This window comes from Lontra canadensis, unplaced genomic scaffold (assembly GCF_010015895.1).
Source record: "Lontra canadensis isolate GAN:19392208 unplaced genomic scaffold, GSC_riverotter_1.0 scaffold2, whole genome shotgun sequence".
Lineage (NCBI taxonomy): Eukaryota > Metazoa > Chordata > Mammalia > Carnivora > Mustelidae > Lontra > Lontra canadensis.
This window is the reverse complement of record NW_022630996.1, coordinates 26,528,283-26,549,507: the sequence shown is the minus strand read 5'-3', so window position 1 is coordinate 26,549,507 and position 21,225 is coordinate 26,528,283. Positions and strand designations below refer to the sequence as shown.

Genomic DNA, 21,225 nt, shown 5'->3' with positions numbered 1-21,225 from the left:
AAATAAATTTAAGACAAGTAAATAAATTAAACATTACCAGATAATCTTTTTAGAGCACAGGAAAAATATTTTATTAAAACTTATTTTTAAGTCAGGAGAAATTATAAATCTGGAATTATGAAACAAGCGATCGGTTGCAACTTCTGGAAAAATACATCAATGAATTTAATCCCGTATGAGAATTAATAATACATGTGGAGAATGATGTCAAACTAATTGCTAAATTTAATCAGAGTTGTAGAAAACCTTGATGAATTTTCAGTTCAGAGTCATGAGATTATTTTTTTTAGTACAGCATAAGTAAGCATGTAGGAAATTTTTTATAAAGACTTATTTATTTATTTGAGAGAGAGAGAGAGAGAGCATGAGTGGGGTGGGAGAGGCAGAGGGAGAGGGTGAGAGAGAGTCCTTAAGCAGACTCCCCACTAAGTATGGAGCCCACTGTGGGGCTGGAGCCTAGGATGCTGAGATCCTGACCTGAGCGAAAATCAAAAATGACTGAGCCATCCAGGCATCCCAGCATGTAGGAAATTTTTTTTTTAGAATTACACTTTATGTACTTTTGTTTTATATGATCTATGTGAGATAGATTGAAATTAATATGTATGTATTAAGTGATCAGAAGTGGGAAAATATAGTTTATGAAAAATCTGGCTTGCATATTCCTCACTGGAAGTTAAGGTTAGGTGATACTTCCATTAGGGGCAATAAATCAAAGGAAGATATACTTTTCTACTGGCAGGTGAAAATGTCTACTAGAAAACGCTAAAACATTTTCTACCAAAAGACACCAACCCATTACTAGAGTCTGTCAAGAGTGTGAAAATGCTTTGTCAGCTCCTCTAGGGCCATCATAGCTGCTGTTCTCATTCCACTCACGGTGACTTCTCCGGTGATGGGAAGGCTACAGAGAAAGGGGCTACTTTTGTCATTAAGCTAAGAAGGTACTTGTAACTCAAAAATGTGAACTCCTGAATTAAAACCCTAAGCTGCAGCAGGAGACTTTTGGCCCTGATTTTGTTTTATTTCTTCTCATGGGGAAAAAAAAAAAAAAAAAAAAAAAAAAAAAAACCTAGAAAGACAGAAGAAATAATATGGAAAGGATAACCACCAGTCAACTTTGAAGTTTAAGGTACTCTTTATTTAAATAAACCTTCAAAATGGTGGTAAAGACCACACAATGGGTCTTCTGACCATTTCTATCTGACATCATTTGCACTAAATTTGTTAAGTTCATTCTATTTTAAAGTCATTTTAATATGTAAGGTTTCTTCTTAACCAACTTCTTGAGTCAAAATCAAGAGTCAGATGCTCAACTGACTGAACCACCCATGTGTCCCCCCATGGATCCAAGCTTTAAAGAGGCTGTGTTCTGAATTCACCCATGGGACTCACACTGGTGGGCCCTAAAAAGAAGCCCTAGAGTAACAGGTGAGGCCACAGCAAGCCAAGGGATAAGATATATTGAAACACAATTGGTATTGGATGTCTGGAATGCCACAGCTGACAATGAAGCATCTCTTCTACCTGCTATGTGCACAGAACCACATATAGATATCGTCAATGTTGAATTAATTAATGTTTTTAATTAGACCTAAAATAAATATCATTTCCATACATATAATACAATTAAAATAAATAATGATACTTCTTTCTGAGATCCATAAGGAGGAGGAAAACACTTAAAAATGTTTACAATAAAATTTTACCAGTGAGAGTCTCTTTTGGATATGATTCTGTGATAAATTGATTTTCTATATTCTAGATCAGGGGCAGACAAACTAGGACCTGTGGTCTATTTTTGTCAATAAAGTTTCAGTGGACACATCCATGTTCATTCATGTACATATGGTCTATGTCTGCTTTCATGCTACCGCAACACAGTTAGAAAATTGTCACAGGCTATGTGGCCCACAAACCTCAAAATATTTACTATCTGGTCCCTTACAGGAAAAGGTTGCCATTCACTGTTCCAGACCGTGAGTTGGAAGGAGAAAGGAGCCTTTTTATAACCAAAGTTTCTATAAAGTATAGAATAGTCATCCCTTACAGAAGCGTTATCATTTGTACGGTATTCTCATATATAGTATTTGGCTTTATGTTTATAAAAACCCAACCATACGATTGGTGCCTTATAAGCATAGTGACATCTGAAGATGGTCAGTTAGGCTTCAGAGTCCAGTCTTGAATTCTCATGCGCTTTCTGCATATAACCACGCTCTAGCACTGTGGGTTAGCTTCCACCAGTTACAAGAGAACCTCTCTCAACTGACCTTTATCCAATCACTTTCAAGGTTAATAACACTCCATTCCCTTTGTGATGTTCACTGACTGTTGTCAGAACAAAATAGGTAATAGAGAGCACTGGGCTACCCTCTGATACATCCAGGTATTTCTGTTGTCAGTGTGGTGCCATGTACTGACTGAGCGGTTAAATTAATGCCCACTGTAATTACTATGATGATAATATAATTAAGTTATAGGTACATTAGCTAGTAAAGTATGAATGCCAAAAAAGAAAGCACTTATAAAAATAGTTACTGTTTTTAGGAAGATTATATTAAAAGCTTTGGAAAAACTCAATTAAAATGTCAGTAAATTTGGGTTGCTAAAAAATATGCTGTCACAAATAAGGGTATACACATTTTAAAAGTATCTCTATATTTGAGTTGTATGAGTTTTTGTTTTATTTTAAAGAAATTAAAATAAACTATACATTTTAGTGCAGTTTATGTAAGAAAGAAAAGTTGAAACACATATTCAAACAAAAAAAGCCTTGGCTTTACCTCAAATGCTTGGTGAATAAATGTGCATGTATATATATTAAGTGCTAAAGAAGAAAAGTCCCATCAGGACAATGGGTATTCTCTTTTGCTAACAGGAGGAGTTGCATGCTTAGAGAGTTTAAGTGATTTGAAGAGTTATCAAATGACAGCTACACTATGACCAAGTTCTTCAGACTCTCCAAAAGGGGCTCTTTGTGCCATTGCACCTAATATGCCCATGAGGAGAAATACGACCTTCCCTTCTATTACAAATTATTGAATTGTCCAAGTGAGTTGGCACATTTGGATTCAGGGAAAGAGTATTTCCAAATCTCACTAATATCACTTTATCAAACATCACTGTTTTTGAATAATGGATGATCACTAGTATTTGGAGAGGCCAGTTCTCAGTTTGAATGAAACGTTTTGAAGTCATTATTAATGCAACAGATCTTATTTTTATGTTTTTTTTATATTTTATTTATTTATTTGACAGAGATCACAAGTAGGCAGAGAGGCAGGCAGAGAGAGAGGAGGAAGCAGGATCCCCACAGAGCAGAGATCCCGATGTGGGGCTCGATCCCAGAACCCTGGGATCATGACCCGAGCCGAAGGCAGAGGCATTAGCCCACTGAGCCACCCAGGAGGCCATTATTTTTATGTTTTGGAGAGACATTCGACATTCTAACTTGATACTTTGATTAATCAATTCTTTCCTGAAATTTACAACCTCAAACATCTTGTTTAACTGATTTTGTGTATGACGCCAAAAAGTGGCTGAAAATTTAATTAAAATAACTAATTATTGGTTGGCATCAATCAGCATGTTTTTACAATCCTATTTTTTACCTGCATGGCTCCAGAATTTAGGGACCTCTGAAAACCTAACAATTCAATGTTCATGTAACATAAATCTCACATTGGAAGAATTGCTATAACTGTAAACTGAATATACAAGAAGTGTCATAGACAACATTTGATACTACCACTAAATTTACCAATATTGGTGCCATATCGAAAGACCTGCTATGAACTGAGAAGAAATAATGTCCTTATTTCCTACATCTCAGAAGAGCAAATGTTAGTAACAACATTGATGCTTAATAACTATCATTCTCGAATAGATACTTAATAAAACCAGGAGTTGCCTTACCTTTACCATAAGCTACTTGGTTTCTTAGCAATTGGTACTCTTCTCCTCTTTTCCCTCCCACCCATGTTGGAGGGTATTCAAACTATTACATTATTATGGAAATGATTGTTGAACTCACGGATCATTAGACTTTGGAATAAGAGTGCCAAGCTCCTTGATTCGGTAATTAATATTATACCTTCTTCTTCTTTCAACTATTAAAAGAGAAATGTTATTGATTATGCTCATTGAAGCATAATTCACTTTTGGACAGCTGTAAACTTTCTTAATAATCTTTAAAAAACAGTGAGTGAAAAAATTTCCTTATAATCAAAAGAGTATTCAAAATAAAAATTCAAATATATTTCAATCTAAAAGTAAAAAATGACAGTATTAGAATTGTGATTCTAGTATTGACAATGCTTTAAAAACATTTTCTCTCAAAACAACTTTTTTCACTTTCTGAAATGCTATAATATTCACTCATACTGAAATGCATATGTATTTATATATATTTATCTTTTGGATCATCATTTCACACATACTCATTTTGACCATCAGGATCATAATTTTTCAAGGTCTGCACCATGTTTTACTCTTCTCATACAATCCCCAGAGAACCAACACAACTTTTGGCAGATCTCGGACGTGTGTGCCCAACTAGACTGTGACCTTCTTGAGGGCAGGGGTCATTTATTCCTCATTTTTCTATTCTCAGAGGGTCTGGCATATAGGAGATATTAAATAAGTGTTGATTAGACTGTAAATATATTTTTCTAATTTAAAAATTTTCAATAATATATAGAGTAGTGGCTTTCAACTTTTGGCATACATCAGTTGGGGCCCAAGGATTTGCATTTCTGACAAATTCCCAGGTCATGTTGATGCTGTTAGGGCCCACATTTTGAGAACTATTGGTATAAATTCTTATTCAGAGACTGTTTTCTTTGTTTGCATTTCCACGACTTCACTGCTTTTGGAAATTTTATGATCTAATTAATGTTCAGTAAATATCAGATATACAAATAAGTAGAGCTTCCTATATTTGACCCCTATGAGAAAGCAGTCTTATGGAGTATAGTGTAGTCTTATAGTCTGCTCTATATTCCTAGAATCAAGAACCACAACATATCCTTCTACACAGTATTTTTTCAATAGGTAACATTTTAAAAATCTTTCCAGGAAAATGGAGGAAGAAAAAGGTCATGAAGAAGAAAATCATATATCAAAAATAGTTGAAAATACTTAATGCATGCTAAAAATTAAGATCTGCTACCACAAACAAGGAAAGTCATGAAAGAATAATAATTGACTCTACAAAGCAATTTACCATGAATGGATTTGACCTTCAGTAATAATATATTGGGATTACTCTAAAATTAGAATATAATTGATTCTTGAGGGAGTTAATTCAAAAAACAATGACACCACATTAAAAAACTGAAAAGATAAACAAAGGTAAAGCTGATAGAAATACATACATATTTCACAGTAAGAATTATTAATAATTCTATGTTCACACATACTACTATATTATAAAACAGACTTTTAAATATAAGATGAAGAATAGCTATCAAGGATGTTCACAGTTTTACCTCAAAATAAGGTTTCGTCCTATAATATTTCTTCAAAATCTATTATTTAAATGTACCTTATGTAAAATATCAGAAGTTCCTATTCTACTCTTCTTAGATTGTGCTTGATAAATTTTTAATGGGTAATTATAATGAGAACTTTGGTTCCTCAATGTTTTCATATCCAGTAGTAGTTATTTGCGAAGGAGTCAAGTTTTAAGAAATTACCAAGTTTAGTGCATGCCGTTTGTGGTTTCACTCTCCACAGTATTGATATATCCATTCTTTCCTGTTCTGAGATCAGGGTGAGAGAGGAACCTATCCTGGACCCATACTTAAGAGGAGCCACTTTTGCCTTCTCTCACCACACCCTTCCTTCCCAGCTGAGCAAGTCAGTTCACGGAGTCAAACTACACTGAGTAACTCACACTGGGGCTATCCTCCCAAATGCCCTGGGCCCACTTCCAGAGCCTGTGCAGGCCCCTTCCTGGGTCCATCCTCCTGAGTGAGGACCATGACACTGATGTGCTCACCTCTAGGCTCAAGATTCGGACGAGGGAATTTATTTACACCAGTGGTTGTGGAGTTAAAATGTATAAGACAAATGTGCGCACTCATGTCCAAGGCCACTGGCAGTACAGAAAGAAACAAGGAGTAGGGAGAGCAGTGAGATGGGCTGCTGGCTTAAGGCTAGCTTTGCCTGACCCTGACATCCCCCAGTCAGAGCTCCGATGATCTGAGAATTCTTAATTCACACCTGGCCTTCCAGTCTTTAGAAAGAATAGAGAATACTTAAGGTAGCACTCTCTAGCTTGAGTTAGAACTTTTAAATATTTAAACTTCTGGTAAGTGGGTCTCCATTTGTCCTCTTGCCAAATTTTAGGGGTGGTCCTAGATTCATCATATTTACAATAGGATATTAAAGTGTTTTTTAACATTGAGATCTCCAAAAAGCAACATCTTCCAGTAAGGGAATCCAGATTAGCAAACACTTGACAATAGACATACTAGGCACCTATCATACTTTATGCTAAATGACCTGCTATTTAAACTGGAGATGTAGAGAAAAGAAGAAAAGAGCCAGGAGAGTCATGAGTTAACAGGTTTTAAAAGAAGAGAGAAACCCATAGTTCCTTGCTGTATTAATCCCTTCTGTCAACAACTGGCTCGCCCCTACTTGTGTTCTACTTGTCTCACAATCTGGACCAAAGGTGATCTGCTCTACTGCTAAGGACTATCAGAGTGAGAACATTTCCCTTTCCACGACAACCTCACAGATGGTTAGAACCCCTTGTTAGCTCTTTCCTCGTAACTTCACCATCAGCAAACTCTGATCAGCCTGTGATGTAGCAGGTACAATATGAACAGACAGATGTAGGGTCCACAGGTCCCTGTAGGATCAATTTCCGCTAACCCCATGTAAGAAAATCCTGGTTTGTTTTAGAACTTTGAAGTTTTTATTTATGTTTATTCTATTTTATTCTTTTCTCATTTTTTGATTGGCCTTCCAAAACAAGAAGGCTTCACACTCAGTCAAGCTCACTTGAGGCAGTTAAGCACTTGAGACACGACCAAACACTATCAAGCTCAATACTGCTGTTAACCTACTTCCCTCACTTGTATTTCTCATCTCATGTGACCAGTCATCAGAGTCAAACTGACCCCTAGGAAGGCATCACAGACATTTAATTAATGAATGAATTAATTAATTTGCAGAGGTAGAATTCAGCAGTACAATGTCAGCAATGTCTTTCAGATAACTTATCATTAGGAAGGGAGGGGCAGATTGACACAGAAAGATGAGAACGTGGAGTTGTTTCTTGCTTTATAAGTGGTGTACATTTTCTAAAGCCACTTTTATCTCTAAACCTTCGAGTCAGAGTCACAACAGAGTTCAAATGTAACTAAATGCACTCGTCTCTGTCACACCCAGTCTGCTTGAGAGAGAGAGAGTGAGTAAGGAGACAATTTGAGATGTTTCACTTCCTAAAATTATGTAGCTCTTCTGAGGGTTCATATGATTTAAATTTCCCAAAATAGCACAACTACTGAACATATACTATTCATTATGGTTATTTTGGTCATGTGACCTCATAATAATACTTACAAAGTGACAATAAAAGACCACATATTTTAACTTCCATGGATTTCCTCTTGCATTAATTTTTTTTTTTTTTTTTTTTTTTTAGAAAAAAAGGAAAATATACTTACTGAGGTTGTGGTTGTCCTTTTTTTGTCTCTCTTTTGCCAAAGCTCGCGTATCTGTTTCTGATCAAAAGGAAGATAATTTAAATTGTGCTTAGTTCTACTTTACAACCTCTCTAGTCAAACTAATTCAGAAATATTAGGTGAAAATACAATATTACTTGCTCCAAATGGCATAATAATATTTTTATGCCAATATTTAGAAATTTGGAGCAAAGCACTCTTTAAGAAAGAGGCAATGCCTAACCTTTTAGGGTTTGAATAGTAAAACCTGGATTTGTATTCTGGCCTTCCTTTTAATAGCCATGTGATCTATTACCTAAGTTCTCTGTGTCTCAGCTCCTCATCTATAAAATTGGCATAATATAATACCTATCTGATGATCACTGTGATGATGAAAAGAGGTACAGTGCATAGCAAATATTAAACTGCTCAATCATTATTATTATTTTAAGAATTTTAAGATTATTCAAAATCATTTCAGCTTAATTTTTACAACCAACATTTTTCATAATTAACTATGATTTCTACATCCCTGGAGTTGGAACTAGCAACACTTCTTAGGTATTCTTATCAAACGCTTCCAGGAAATGACACTTTATGTGCTACATGGTTGCAAGCATTTGTGATAGTCTCCAACATCGCCTACCATGATTCTCAATGATGTTCACATCCTTGGGTGTTTCTTTGCACATTAGACAGGGCTGACCTGGGATACCAACAGAATATGTGAAAATGACTAGTGTGGTCACTAGTGTGACCAAGACTAGGTCATAAAAAACATGTTCAGGTACCACTTTAGTGTCTCTTGGATCACCAGTCATGTCATGAGGACATTTGATCAGCCTCATAGAAAGGTTCACATGGTAAAGAGACAAAGTCTCTTGCCAACAAACAGCACTAACTTTCAAGACCTGCAACAGAATTGTTTTGGGAGCACATCCTTTAGCCTGCCTTGTCTCAAATGTCTGTACCTCTGGACAACATCTTGACTGTAGCCTTATGGAAGACTGAGTGAAAACCAATTTTCTAAGCCATCTCTGGATTTCTGACCCATAGAGATGATATGAGAGAGTAAGTATTTATTATTTCAAGTTGTTAAATTTTGGGATAATTTGTTATATAACAAAGGAAGTAGTTGATTTAAAAGGGATAAAACTAAAAAGCAACATTACCTGTAATTTCTCTTTTCATTGGCAGACTACTTGGACAGGAAGCACTTGTAAGGCCCATATTAACTGGTGAAATTCCCTGCTCACCACTATACACGTCCAAAATACTTCCAGACAACTTTAGAAATAAAAGGAAGAAAAGATGAATCAAACCTCCTATAGACACTGAAATATTTAGATGCGTATTTTAAATTTGCCATTTTATTAATAATTGTTATATACAGCATTTTAATTTTAAACAAGAGTGAATATGCATTGACTTTTCAAAATCATTATGGGATGCTTGTGGATATGTTGACAAAAAGCTATTTATATTTAAGCAAAAAAAGAAATTAGTTCACTCATGAAAGAAAATTCTGATTAATATTTACAAAGTTATGGAAGTTTGATCTGCACATTACCTGGTTATAAATGAGTAAGATTTTAAAAAATCGCTTGGACAAATCAATATACATATTAGCAAAGCTGGAAAGTTCATTGCATATCATAAATTAGGTATAATGGCTGGACATTTTGGAAGCCTTCTTAATGCCATCAGTGCTACCAGCAACTCATAGTCAAGAGGTGTTTTACACTGTTAATTAAGTGAGAAACTTTCTTTCCTTCCTGGAAGGCATACTTTTTCTCATCGCACACTTAATGTTCTAGATTATTATAAATATCCCAGCTGGTAACCAAAAGTAGTCTAAAACTACTTTTGCCTCTGGTGGATATAAGGTACATCTAATTATAGAAACACTGCAATTTCTAATGTGCTTCTTGAGAACAATTTTTCAGAAAACTAAGATGTTTTATAACAAAATTCAAAATTGTACAAATTTATTATTTAAAATGTGCTTATTGATTTGACTTCCCAAGAAAATTTAATTTAAATAATAGTCATAACTCAAGTTAATATTCATTATTCCAGAGCAAGCCACATTTAAAATGTAGGATTTGAACATTTAAAATATTTCCATTTTAAGTACCTATATTTCATTTCTGGGCAGTAAAATAAGAACCAAATAAGTAGCAACTTTTTTCTTTTCTTAAGGATTAGAAATAATACAAATAATCCAACAAAATTATAACTATATTATTACAGAGATTCTTAATTCCTTATTTACATTTTTTGTAAAACTCCAATTCAAACTGAGGGAAATTTTTGATACTTATAAAGTCAGACTGAAAATAAATGTGAACAAAGAACATTTTAAGACCAAAATTAATTCTGACATAATAATCCATTAAACTACAGTAACAAATATTGTGAATTTTGGAGGAAAAGGAACTTGAAAAATACAGTGGAAATCAGGCTAATATATGTGAATATGTATATCAATAAGGATATCATAGATGAATATGTTATTCTGATACATATTTTTATATGTTGGTTCTTTTCATTATTTACTCTATTAAGACTCATCTTTATATAAACTCACTGTTTTAAAATGTATTTTTACTTCATAAATCTTGGAAGAGAACACTTAAGTTGAGTATTTACTCCTGTTCAAGTTCCTCATCTAAAAAATAGTTGATCAAATTGGATAGATGATAAGTGCTTATATAGGAAAAATACAATTAGGAAGAAATCTTAAAAGCAGATATTTCCCTAACGTGTGAGTCATTTAGTCATACTGCAAAAGTAAAAAATTCCAAGACCTTTTTTGATAATCTTGTTGGTTATAAGCTGAGGCATCACCAACCTGAATTGTACATTTCCTCTGTGCCTTTGAGAAATATAATGGATGTGCTGAACAAAAAAATAGGGAGTGAGGGGGAAGGAAGAGGGAAGGAACAAGAGAAAGGGCACTTTTCTCTGAAGAGCTTGAATTCAGATGGATTTCAATGCAGCAGTGGCAAATTGCAAAAATGTTTAAGAAGAAAAGGAGCTATATTACATATATAATGTAACAGTAAAGTGATAAGTTCCCAACTATAACATTACTCTGGGTCCATGTTACTTGGTCAGACCATACCTAATATAGAAATGGTGCTGGAATTCTGATAATGAATCTAATCCTGCTTAACTATAGGTATATTACATTTTCTTCTGACCTTGATTATTGTTCAATTTATGCCCTAAAGCATAATGATTAATATTGTATTTAATTTTATGCTGTAGGTACCACTCTATTTCATGTAAATGGCTAATCACTTTTTGAATATCATTAGACAACTGGTTTCAATTTCAAAATATGTATTATACTTCCTGTTATCTATAGTGCCTTTCCTCCTTTAAAATATGTGAGTACAATGTTAGTGAAAATTTAAAGATTACATACACCCTTGAAAAGGCTTACAAAGCAAAATTGTATCTACTTTTCTCAAAGGTATAAGTTACTTAGGTAATGTATTAACTTTATTTTGTAGATTAGTGGGAAACTGGATAGATATTTTATGAAGAAATATTTATTATTCTGGTTTTAAAAACACTTCTTTTTCAGTAAAGCAAACCCTTGACATGACAATAGGGGAACATATCAATATTAACAACAAAATCACAAATTTTAAATATATATAATAAAGAATTTATCATAATATTTTTTCAAAAGTTAGAACATACTCCTCAAGACAATATTTCCTTCTGGTAAAAAGCATGAACCCCTGATATCAGAAGTTGCCTTCAGGTGAGGAGTGATTGCCAGTGGTTCTTGTTGTTTAGGGTTCTCCACCCTAGATTTTAGTCACACCTCCATTAGTAAGACTATAAAGACTGAAGTAGACTAGGCCCTGACCTTCTCACATATGTACTTTCACATATGTAATTTCACAGTAGCTGATATTCCTGAAGAAAACAAACTAGTCAACATATCAAAACATTTGAGGAAAATGATTACTTCAAAAGTAAAACAACATGCAATGTGAGAGATAACACCAGAAGCAAAAATTTTAAAAAAAGAAAGATCACATGAAACCAATTTTCTTAAATTAGTCTAATGTTCGTTCTAAAAAATAAAAAGTTTATAATAATTAATAATATAAAATTAGAACAAATTAACATATAAATGGCCAAAGTGAATAAGCAGAAAGAAGAGGTTTGAAAATATAGTACTTGAAAAATAGTATTATAAAGAATATAAAATGGAAAATAGCATCATGAACACAGTGAGAAAGGAATAATGGAATTAGTAAACTATAAAACCAAACTGAAGTAATCTTTCAGGAGGATGAAGAAAAGGACCCAGAAATAGAACATATAGAAGAAAATCTAGCTAGTATGGAAGACAGATTTATTAGAACTACAATACAAATATTAGAAGTTGCAGAGAGAAAGAGAAATAAAATTAGAAGAAAGAAAATTTTTAAGAAATAATGGAGATACATTTCTGAGAATTAACTAAAGTCTATTGTTTTATTATATCTTATTTTATTATGATTTTATTTTTATTAAAAAATAGGAAAAACTTACACCCAGACATATTATAGTGAAATTTTACAGTATTCAATGACAAAGAGGAGAATCTAAAAGCCTAAAGAGGAAAAGGTAAGATTATGTCCAAAGGAACAAGAATCTGGTTAACGTAAGAGTTTTCAATAGCAACATTGAATGAAAGAGGAAAGTGAATGAATATTTTTTAAATGTTGAAAGAAAAGAACTTAAAACACAAGTTTATATCCAGCCTAAGAGTCATTCACAAATGAGGCCATGAAAGAAATATTCCTAGAGTCATAAAATACTTAAGAATGTTTACCCAGAAAAACTAACATTGAAAACAGTTTTGGATAAAGTACCTAAATAGAAGAAGATGTTTAAAGGATATGCTTCAAAAATACAAAATAAAAATGATCACATACCTTAGTAAGTGGTTGTAGTCTAAAAAAGATGAGGAGAACCAAGGTAAAAAAAAAAAAAAAGAAATATATAATGATATAACTTGGTATTAAAGTTTAGATAATATCAATATGATTGAAGTGAAGTAGAAGGAAACCAAAGGGTGTAAAAGTGGTTAAAACTAAGGAGAAATAAATGGGCACACTTTAAATAATAAAATAAAATGGGAGAAACAGGTGAACACATATCAGTGTAAATGAGTCAAACCTCTCAGCAAAAAGGCTGACAGTTTGGATAAGACAGTACAAGAGACACACCTACATAGTGAAGGACACACAAAGATTGAAAATTAAAGGATGCAAAAAAATATAGCCAGTAAATGATAACCATAGAAAACTGACATAGCTATATAAATATCAGAGAAAATAGATTTAAAAATTAGAAAATGTACTAGGGATAGACAGTCTCTACATAATAACAAAGAGTGAAATTCTCAAAAAATGAATTATAATTATAGGCATGCATTCATATAATAAGATAACCTCAAAATATGCAAAACTAAATGTTTTGAACTGTAAGGTAAAATTAATAAATCCGCCAATGTAGTGGGAAATTTTGACATTTCTCCTCATTTTTGGAAAGTCAAGCAGACAACAATAATCAGTAATGTTATAGAACATTTGAATAAAAAAACTAAAAACTTGGCCCAATAGATACTGCAAACTTCCATATCCAAATATTAGAGAACATATAATTTTCTTGAGTATATATGGGACATATATAAATATTGATTATGAACTCTGTCAAAAAACACCTTCAATGTATTTCATAGAGACTTGATTTCTAAAATCCTTGGAAATTTTTAAATAATTCAAAAGTAAAGAAAATAATCATGCTGGAATTTAGAAATAAGTAAAAGATACTAAAAATACACATAAAGAAACTTCTGGGATGTGGCAAAACAATGCTTTCAAGGAAACTTACACCTTTAAAAAGTAATATAAAAAATAGATAAAAATTTGAAATTTGATAAATTATCATTCTCAAGAAGCTAGGAAAATAACCAAATAAACCCAAAGAAAGTAGAAAAGATAATAAAATAAGAACAAAAATTATTGAAAAAAATATAAAAGATCCACAAAGCAAGTTTTTTTTTTTTTTAATTAACAGAAATGACATGTTTCTGGCAAGATTTAGGAAAAATAATTAAGAATAAATAAATACTATTTCAAGTGAAAGAAAGGTAATACTAAGAGTACAAGTTGAGATTTAAAAATAAGCAAGACAATGTTGTCTGTTTTTACCACTTCTATTCAACATAGTATTAGAAATTCTAGCCAGAGTCATTAGGCAAGAAAAAGAAACAAAGTCATCCAATTGGAGAAGTATGAATAAAATGATCATGTTCATAGATGACATGATCTTATATTTAGAAAAACCTGAGATTACACACACACATATATACACAGAGCTATTAGAGCCAACAAAGAAATTCAGCAAAGTTGCCAGATATAAAATGAACACCCAAAAGTCAGTATCTCTTTTATACACTAGCAATAAAGAATCTGAAAAGGAAATTAAGAAACCAATCCTATTTACAAGAACATCAAAAAGAATAAAATATTTAGTAATAACATTTACTCAAGGAGCCAAAATACTTGTACACTGAAAATGAAAAATATTGCTAAGGGAAATTTAAAAAGACATGTATAAATAGAAAGACTTTGCATAGTCATTGATCAGAAGACTTAATATTATTAAGATGACAACAGTACCCAAAGTGATCTACAGATTCAATTGACTCTCAAAAGCACTTTTTGTAGAAAAAGAAAAACCCATTCTAAAATTCATATAGAATTTTGGGGGTCCCCAAACACAATCTTGAAAAAGAACAAAGGTGGAGGACACACACGTCCAGATTTTAAAACTTACAATAAAGTGACAATAATCAAAATAGTGGGTATTTGCATAATAGCAGACATAGACCGATGGAGTGGAATTTCTGCACTATTTCAGACACAGTGTAGAAATAAACCCTCAACTATATGGTGAAATGATTTGACAAAGGTGCCAAGATCATTCAATAGGGACAGGACAGTCTTTTCAAAAAATGGTGTTGGAGAAAGTAGATTCCACATGCAAAAGAACAAAGTTGGACCCTTATCTTATATGTTATACAAAAATTAACTTGAAATGGATCAAAGATCTAAACATAAGAGCTAAAACTATGAAGGTTCTTAGAAAAAAGATGGGGGAAATCTTGATAATGAGCTCAGTGATGATTTTTTTTTTTTAAATCTACCACTAAAGTCACAGGCAACCAAAAAAAAAAAAAAAAAGAATTTAGACTTCAACAACATTTAAAGCTTTGTACATCAAAGCACATTAAAAAGGGAGTGAAAAGATAACTCATCAGTATAATATTGAAACTATTTGCAAATCATGTAAGAAAGAGATTAATATCCAGATTATATTTTCTTAAAATTCCAACAACTCAACAACTGCAGCAACAACAAACCACCCAATTAAAAAATGGGCAAAGGATTGGAATAGACATTTCTCCAAAGAAGAAGGCCAATAAGCGCATGAAAAGATGCTCAACATCACTAGTCATTAGGGAAATATAAATTAAAACCACAATGTGATACCACTTCACATTCATTAAGATGACAATTATCAAGAGAAAGGAAAATAACAAGTGTTGGTGCAAAAATTGGAACCTTTTCCAATGATGTGAATGTGAAATGATGCAGTTGTTGTGGAAGATGATATGACAGTTTCAAGTGATCTTTGTAAAAACTCCATGAGGAGTTAAAATGTTTCCCATTTTAAATATAAAATAATTAAAACTGAAAAATTAAGTTATCTCAAGATCATACAGTTATAGAAATAGTGGGCTTGGGATTTAATTTTGGGTCTATATGAAACAAAGGCTGGATTCTTTACTACCTACCCTAGTCTGGAAAGGTCCTTTCCTTAACACTTTGAATGGTAAGAAGTGATTTGAACATGCAAAAAGTTGGAAGCCATTGAACAATTTTTTTCTCAGTTTTATTCAAGTATCAAAATCCAACCTACTCTCTAAGGCTCAACTTAAAGTCCAAACGTTCTCCAACACTGTCTTTCATGGCAGCATTGTTTATTTTTCTCCTCACCAAAACATACAGGACTAATAAACTCAATCATAAATTTAATAATTTAGTTTATTGTTTTACCCCTCTTCATTTATATTCCACTCAGCAAAGAGAGTACTGTAGTATATACTACTTACCATGTTCATGAAAATTAATTACTTATCTAAAAGCCCGAGAATTTTCTGGAGAGGGGTGTGTGTGTGTGTGTGTGTGTGTGTGTGTGTGTGTGTGGTGTACATATATGTATGCATAATGTATGTGTATAGATGTATCATATATGTATACTATGTATGTTTGTCTATATGTAGGCGTGGTCTGTGTGTATGATATGTCCCTCTCCCAGATAATCTCATTATAAATACAAAAGAGGAAAGAAAATACATTTGTTATATATTTTCAGAAAATTTTTCAGTATAAACACTAAAAGCAAAAAACTTCATATACCCTTACATATATATGTGTATGTGTGATATCTATGTGTCTATATTTACATCACATATTTAGTGTAAGCTTCATGGGAAAACTCTGAGTTGTTTGGATCTTCTATTTTTCTTTTCTGTGAAGACATTCACAGTGGAACTAAAATGGTAAAAGTAGCCTGAAATTATTAGAATAACTGTAGACATAAAAAGAAGAGAAACATCAGGCATAAAGAGAGAGCACTGTAGGGGAGAACATACCACACAATGTATGCATACATAAAAAAAAATGGCATTTAAAAGATTATTTTTTTCCTTTGGGGTATTTATTCATTTAAATGTAGTAAACTAGATTTTTCCAGTTTTAAGACACACACTATTGATCTCCCTCTGTATTTTATTTGCAAAAGCAGGGCTATGTATGAGGTTTGAATGACAAACATTGAATAGGGAAGTCCCACTGAGTTATTATTATTTTTGTTCTATTATGAGTGAAGAAAAATAATGTGTTGGGCGGGAGTAGAAGGTCCCTTGTCCTTGGCCAGCTGGCTTATAACTTAAGTAGAAAAGGTAAAACACAAAATAGAGATGGTAACTTAGAAATACTTTTGCTTCACACACTTTATATACATATGATCTACTTAATACTAAATTAATAAAAACAGCGATTGACTTAATATAAACACTACAATAAATAACCAGTGGAACCCTCACTTTCTGATAGAAAAGTCCCAATATACATTTTTAACAATTCTTTTTTTTTTACTACAGAGACAATAACAGTATTTTTACTGTATTCAGAGCACCTAAAACTATGTTGTAAGTAAACAAGTTTGTTGGTGTACAGCAGATTATATATTATGCATTTCCAAGCTCAATTTCTACATACCTTGTTTTATTGACTATTAGTTTATAAAGCTGACATTCAGTATTTAAGGTGGCTTCATCTCCAGACATTGAAAGAATTCCAAAATGCACTTGCTCACCAGTTTTAACGCTGCAGTGTCTCTAACCTTCACGAGAGCAACCGTTTTCTCTTTCTACTTCATCATTTTCTTTTCCTTAAAAACTGGCAAACAATAGCTGAGAGGACTGGGCAGAAAACTCAGCGCCAAGGTGAACTTTGGCTCTTCCTTGGACTTTAAGACTAATCTGCTCTAGATTGTGATTGACAAAAGGTTGCTTGTTGATGTTATGCCGTTCTCTCAAGTTCCAACCAAATGCAAGGGGTTGTTAATATTTACTCAGTCCTCGTCTCTGGAATGGTCTTGAACCATAACAGTTTACTGAGATTGCCAAATGCCACCAGCATTTACAGACACCTGATTGAAAAAATAGCTATCTATGATAAAAGAAATGAGTTACTCTGCACCACCACGTCTCGAAAAGGAAGGGGTGATACCAAGACCACCTGGTGGAAATTATAGGGAGACAGATCTAAACTCACTGGCTATCAGCCTACATGTGTATGGCAGAGAATTCTATCAGGCCGGAGTTCCTTCAAATCTTAGGATTCTACAGTTCTAGGAAACAGCTTCCTTCTGAGGCTGCTGGCACAGGAGGGTGGGTAGGATTGTTGTCGCATCTGGTATCCTATAGGACTGGATTCAAACCCTCCCCTGCCATTCACTAACTGCGGTAACCAGGACAAATTACTGAACTTCTCTAAGCCTCTTTCCTCAACTGTAAAGTTATTACAGGTAATACTAGCCTCTCTCCCATAGGTTTATTGGGATATCTATACAATTTTTCACAAAAAGCGTTCTGCACAATCCTTGTCACAAAACAAGTACCTGAGGCACAGTAGCTATTATAACAGTTGTTATCCTTGTTGCTACTGCTTTTTCTGTTAAAAAATTATTAAATACTAATGTATAATGGGAATAAATTTTTCAATATGTGTGGATTTTGAAGTATTTATTTAACATGTGTTTGCTGACCCCCTATGATGTGCTAGGCATTGTGCTAGGTGCTGAGGATAAAATAATAAACAGGTCACAGCTCTAGGTTCCAGGGACATAGCAGTGAACAAGACAGACAAAATGTTTATCCTCAAAGAGTTTACATTCTAGGGGTGGGAGCACATAATAAATAGGTAAATAAAATAATCATTCTAATAAGTGTCAGAGGTCATCAAAATAAGACAGCGATTTAGGGACTGATGAGATGGGGTCTTTTAGCTAGGCTGATTGTGGAAGGCCTCTGTGACAAGTTGATACTGACTGAGGATTGGAAACTTCAGCCATGCAAAGGGGCAGCCATGCAAAGATCTGAAACAAAAAAGGAAGTTCAATGGTCCTAAGATCAGAGTATGTATGTCATGTTCAAGGAGCAGGAAGAAGGCTATTGAGGCCAAAGCCTAAAGTTAAAGGGAAATGCTGACAATGGTAAAATGTCTGGATTATATTCTGAGGATTTTAGGAAGTTAACAGAATGTTAAGCAAGGACAAACAGGATCTAATTTTTGCTTTGTGCAGATCATTTTGGCTACTGTGTGAACAGCTGTAAGGGGCAAGAAGTAGCAGAGAAGTTAGGCTAGATTCTGTTTTGAAGTTCAAGTGAGAGATGATGGTAGCTCGGAAAAGTGTTTTTAGTAGAGGAGCTGATAAGAAGCTGGGAGATTTGGGAAATCTCGAATGCTTGTTAGAATGTACTGATAGATGTGGAGGTATGGGAGTAAGAGAGAGAAGAAAGATGACTCTTTAGGAGTAGGGGTTCTAGATGAACCAAAAGTAGATTTGGGTAGATGGGGGGGGGGGGGCAAAAGCTTTCTGTCAATCATATTAAGTTTGAGATGTCCGGTAGAAGCATAAAAGATTTCAGGCAGTAGGATAAATGGATCTAGCATATAGGGGAGATATCTAGGCTAGAAAAGGGTAGAGATCACCTGTAGGATGTATAAAAACATGAAAAAAAAAGGGCTAAAGTCTGTGCCTTGGAACAGGTGAGAATTTAGACACCTATTAGAAAAGAAAGAACCAGGAAGGTGGGTAGAAAAGCAGAAAATGTGGTGCCAGAGAATCCCCGATCATACTTGAAGAAGGAAAAATGGTCAACCACGGCAAATACCACTGAGAAGCCAAGTGAGGTGAGAATGAAGACCTTACTACTGGCTTCTACTTTGGTTGGTTTTAAGAGCTCCTTTAGAATTGTGAGGACAACGGCTCTGTTGGAGACTAGAAAACAGAAGGGTAGGAAATGGTGGCAGGGTGAGGATGGAAGCAAGAAGCCCTTCTTTGTGTAAGTAAGTCATGAAATAGTGTGGCAACCAGAGAGAAAATGTGTTCAGAAGGAGTTTTGGTTTTACTTTTAGGGAGTGTTATTAAAGACCAGTGTAATGATTATATGCATAATCCTATAGATCAGAATAGACTGATTATGGAGGAGAAGGACTCACTATTTAGAGAAGGAAAGACCTTGAGAAGGTAAGAAGGAGTAAGATCCAGGGCACAAGTGGTGGGCTGGCCTTAGATTATGAGCTAGAACAACTATTCTAATAGAAGAGATGGCAGAAGAAATGAAAACAGATGCAGATGGTTTAGTAGAATTGGTGATGCCAAGCTAATGAATGAATCCAATAGTGTTGCATACATTTGCTCCTTGAAATACATTGTAAAAGAGAAATTGGCTGCAAAATGAATAATGGCCAATGAATTGTGGGGTTTTGAGGAGAGAAGGGAAGATATTAAAAACTGGTCTGAATGAATGAGAACTTTCACAGGGCATAGCTGTGTATACCTGCAGAATGGGTGGTGAAAGGCCCTGCAAAGTTTCGGTGATGTGTTTGAGGTGAGTACTAAGAACAATGTGGTGAAATTTTATCCATTAAGCTGCTCGGGTTGAGATGTGGAGTAAGATGAGAGAAGTCTAATCAGGGCAGGGGTTTTGCCAAGGAAGTAAAATGAAGAAAAATAAGGGAGATGTTAGGAGTGTTTGCAAGAGGACTGGTTAGAGTGCATGACCAAGGACTCTAGACAGGTTAAAGAAATTTCCAAAATGTTGTGAATGTGAAGTCATAGCTATTGAAAACAGTGATAGAGTCCATTGATTTAGAGCTTGAACAACTGGTGAAATAATAACACTACAGTAGAGGTACAAATAGAATGTTAGGGTGAAAAAGTGTGAAATGAAGATCTTATGGGATAGAAAAAATAGCAATAACAAGATCTAGGATGCAATCATGTGAAGGAATGGCCAAATGGGGAAGAGAAAAATAAACTGACACTAAAGAAACTGAGAAACTGACAGGTTAGGGTTTTGTCAAATGTGTGACTGGTTTGGCTGAATGTTTCTTGCACCTTGGCTCTTTGCAATCTAGTTTACATAGTTGTTATAGTAAGAAGACACTGACACGTTAGGGTTAGAAAGCAAGTGGTAACTTCTTAATTATTCTAACTCTAGTCACTGATCACTCAACATTCATTTCTGGGTCAGAAATACGTGGGCTAAAATGATCTGCAAAGACTTTGAACTCCTTCATTCAACCTGGATAAATGGGAAGGATGACCACAAGTGGTCCAAGATTCCCCTCAGAAACTTCCAAGTTTCCAATCAATGGAAGTTATTATGTGACTTTTAGTTAAGCCTATACGTAGTGTTCCTAAGATAAATCTTAGCTAAGTGAGATCCAAGGTTTCCTGCTTCCACAGCAAGAGACTGCTAAAATGACTAACAGCACACTCAGTCAGCAGCCCCTGAGATTCTACAGATTTCTAGAAGAACTAGAGAAATTGTACGTAAAATATATAGAAAAGTGAATTTCACATAATAGGTGAGAAATTAATAATAATCATTGTTAATTGATAACTATCTCACTTTTGAAGGACATCTGTTGGTTTAGCCTCGTTAGAATTCCCTGACATTTATTTTGTTAACAATTCCTGTTCTAATTTTAGTGTATGTGCTGCCGAAGTGAGCACAACAACTCCTATTCTCATTCTCGCTCTTAGTCTAGGTAGTTTGTTGTGTGGGGCTGCTCAATCCACAGCTCTAGGGTGGGCCCAAGACCCAGAGAAATTGACTTGGGGTAGATAAATGACAGACATTGCTCTGGTAAGAATCATCCCAGAG

At 34.0% G+C, this 21,225-nt stretch overlaps 1 protein-coding gene across 5 annotated transcripts in view; it reads right to left on the bottom strand.

Moving 5' to 3' along the window:
• The window catches only part of TFEC (transcription factor EC), a 123,411-nt gene that overhangs the window by 6,394 nt on the left and 95,792 nt on the right, over window positions 1-21,225 (bottom strand). For all 5 annotated transcript variants that reach the window (XM_032870958.1, XM_032870967.1, XM_032870991.1 and 2 more), the window contains 3 exons: window positions 8,852-8,966; window positions 7,683-7,739; window positions 4,037-4,112 (listed from right to left, as the gene is read on the bottom strand). In XM_032870958.1, coding sequence (XP_032726849.1) covers window positions 4,037-4,112; window positions 7,683-7,739; window positions 8,852-8,966 — 248 coding nt within the window. The remainder of the gene's footprint in view (window positions 1-4,036; window positions 4,113-7,682; window positions 7,740-8,851; window positions 8,967-21,225) is intronic.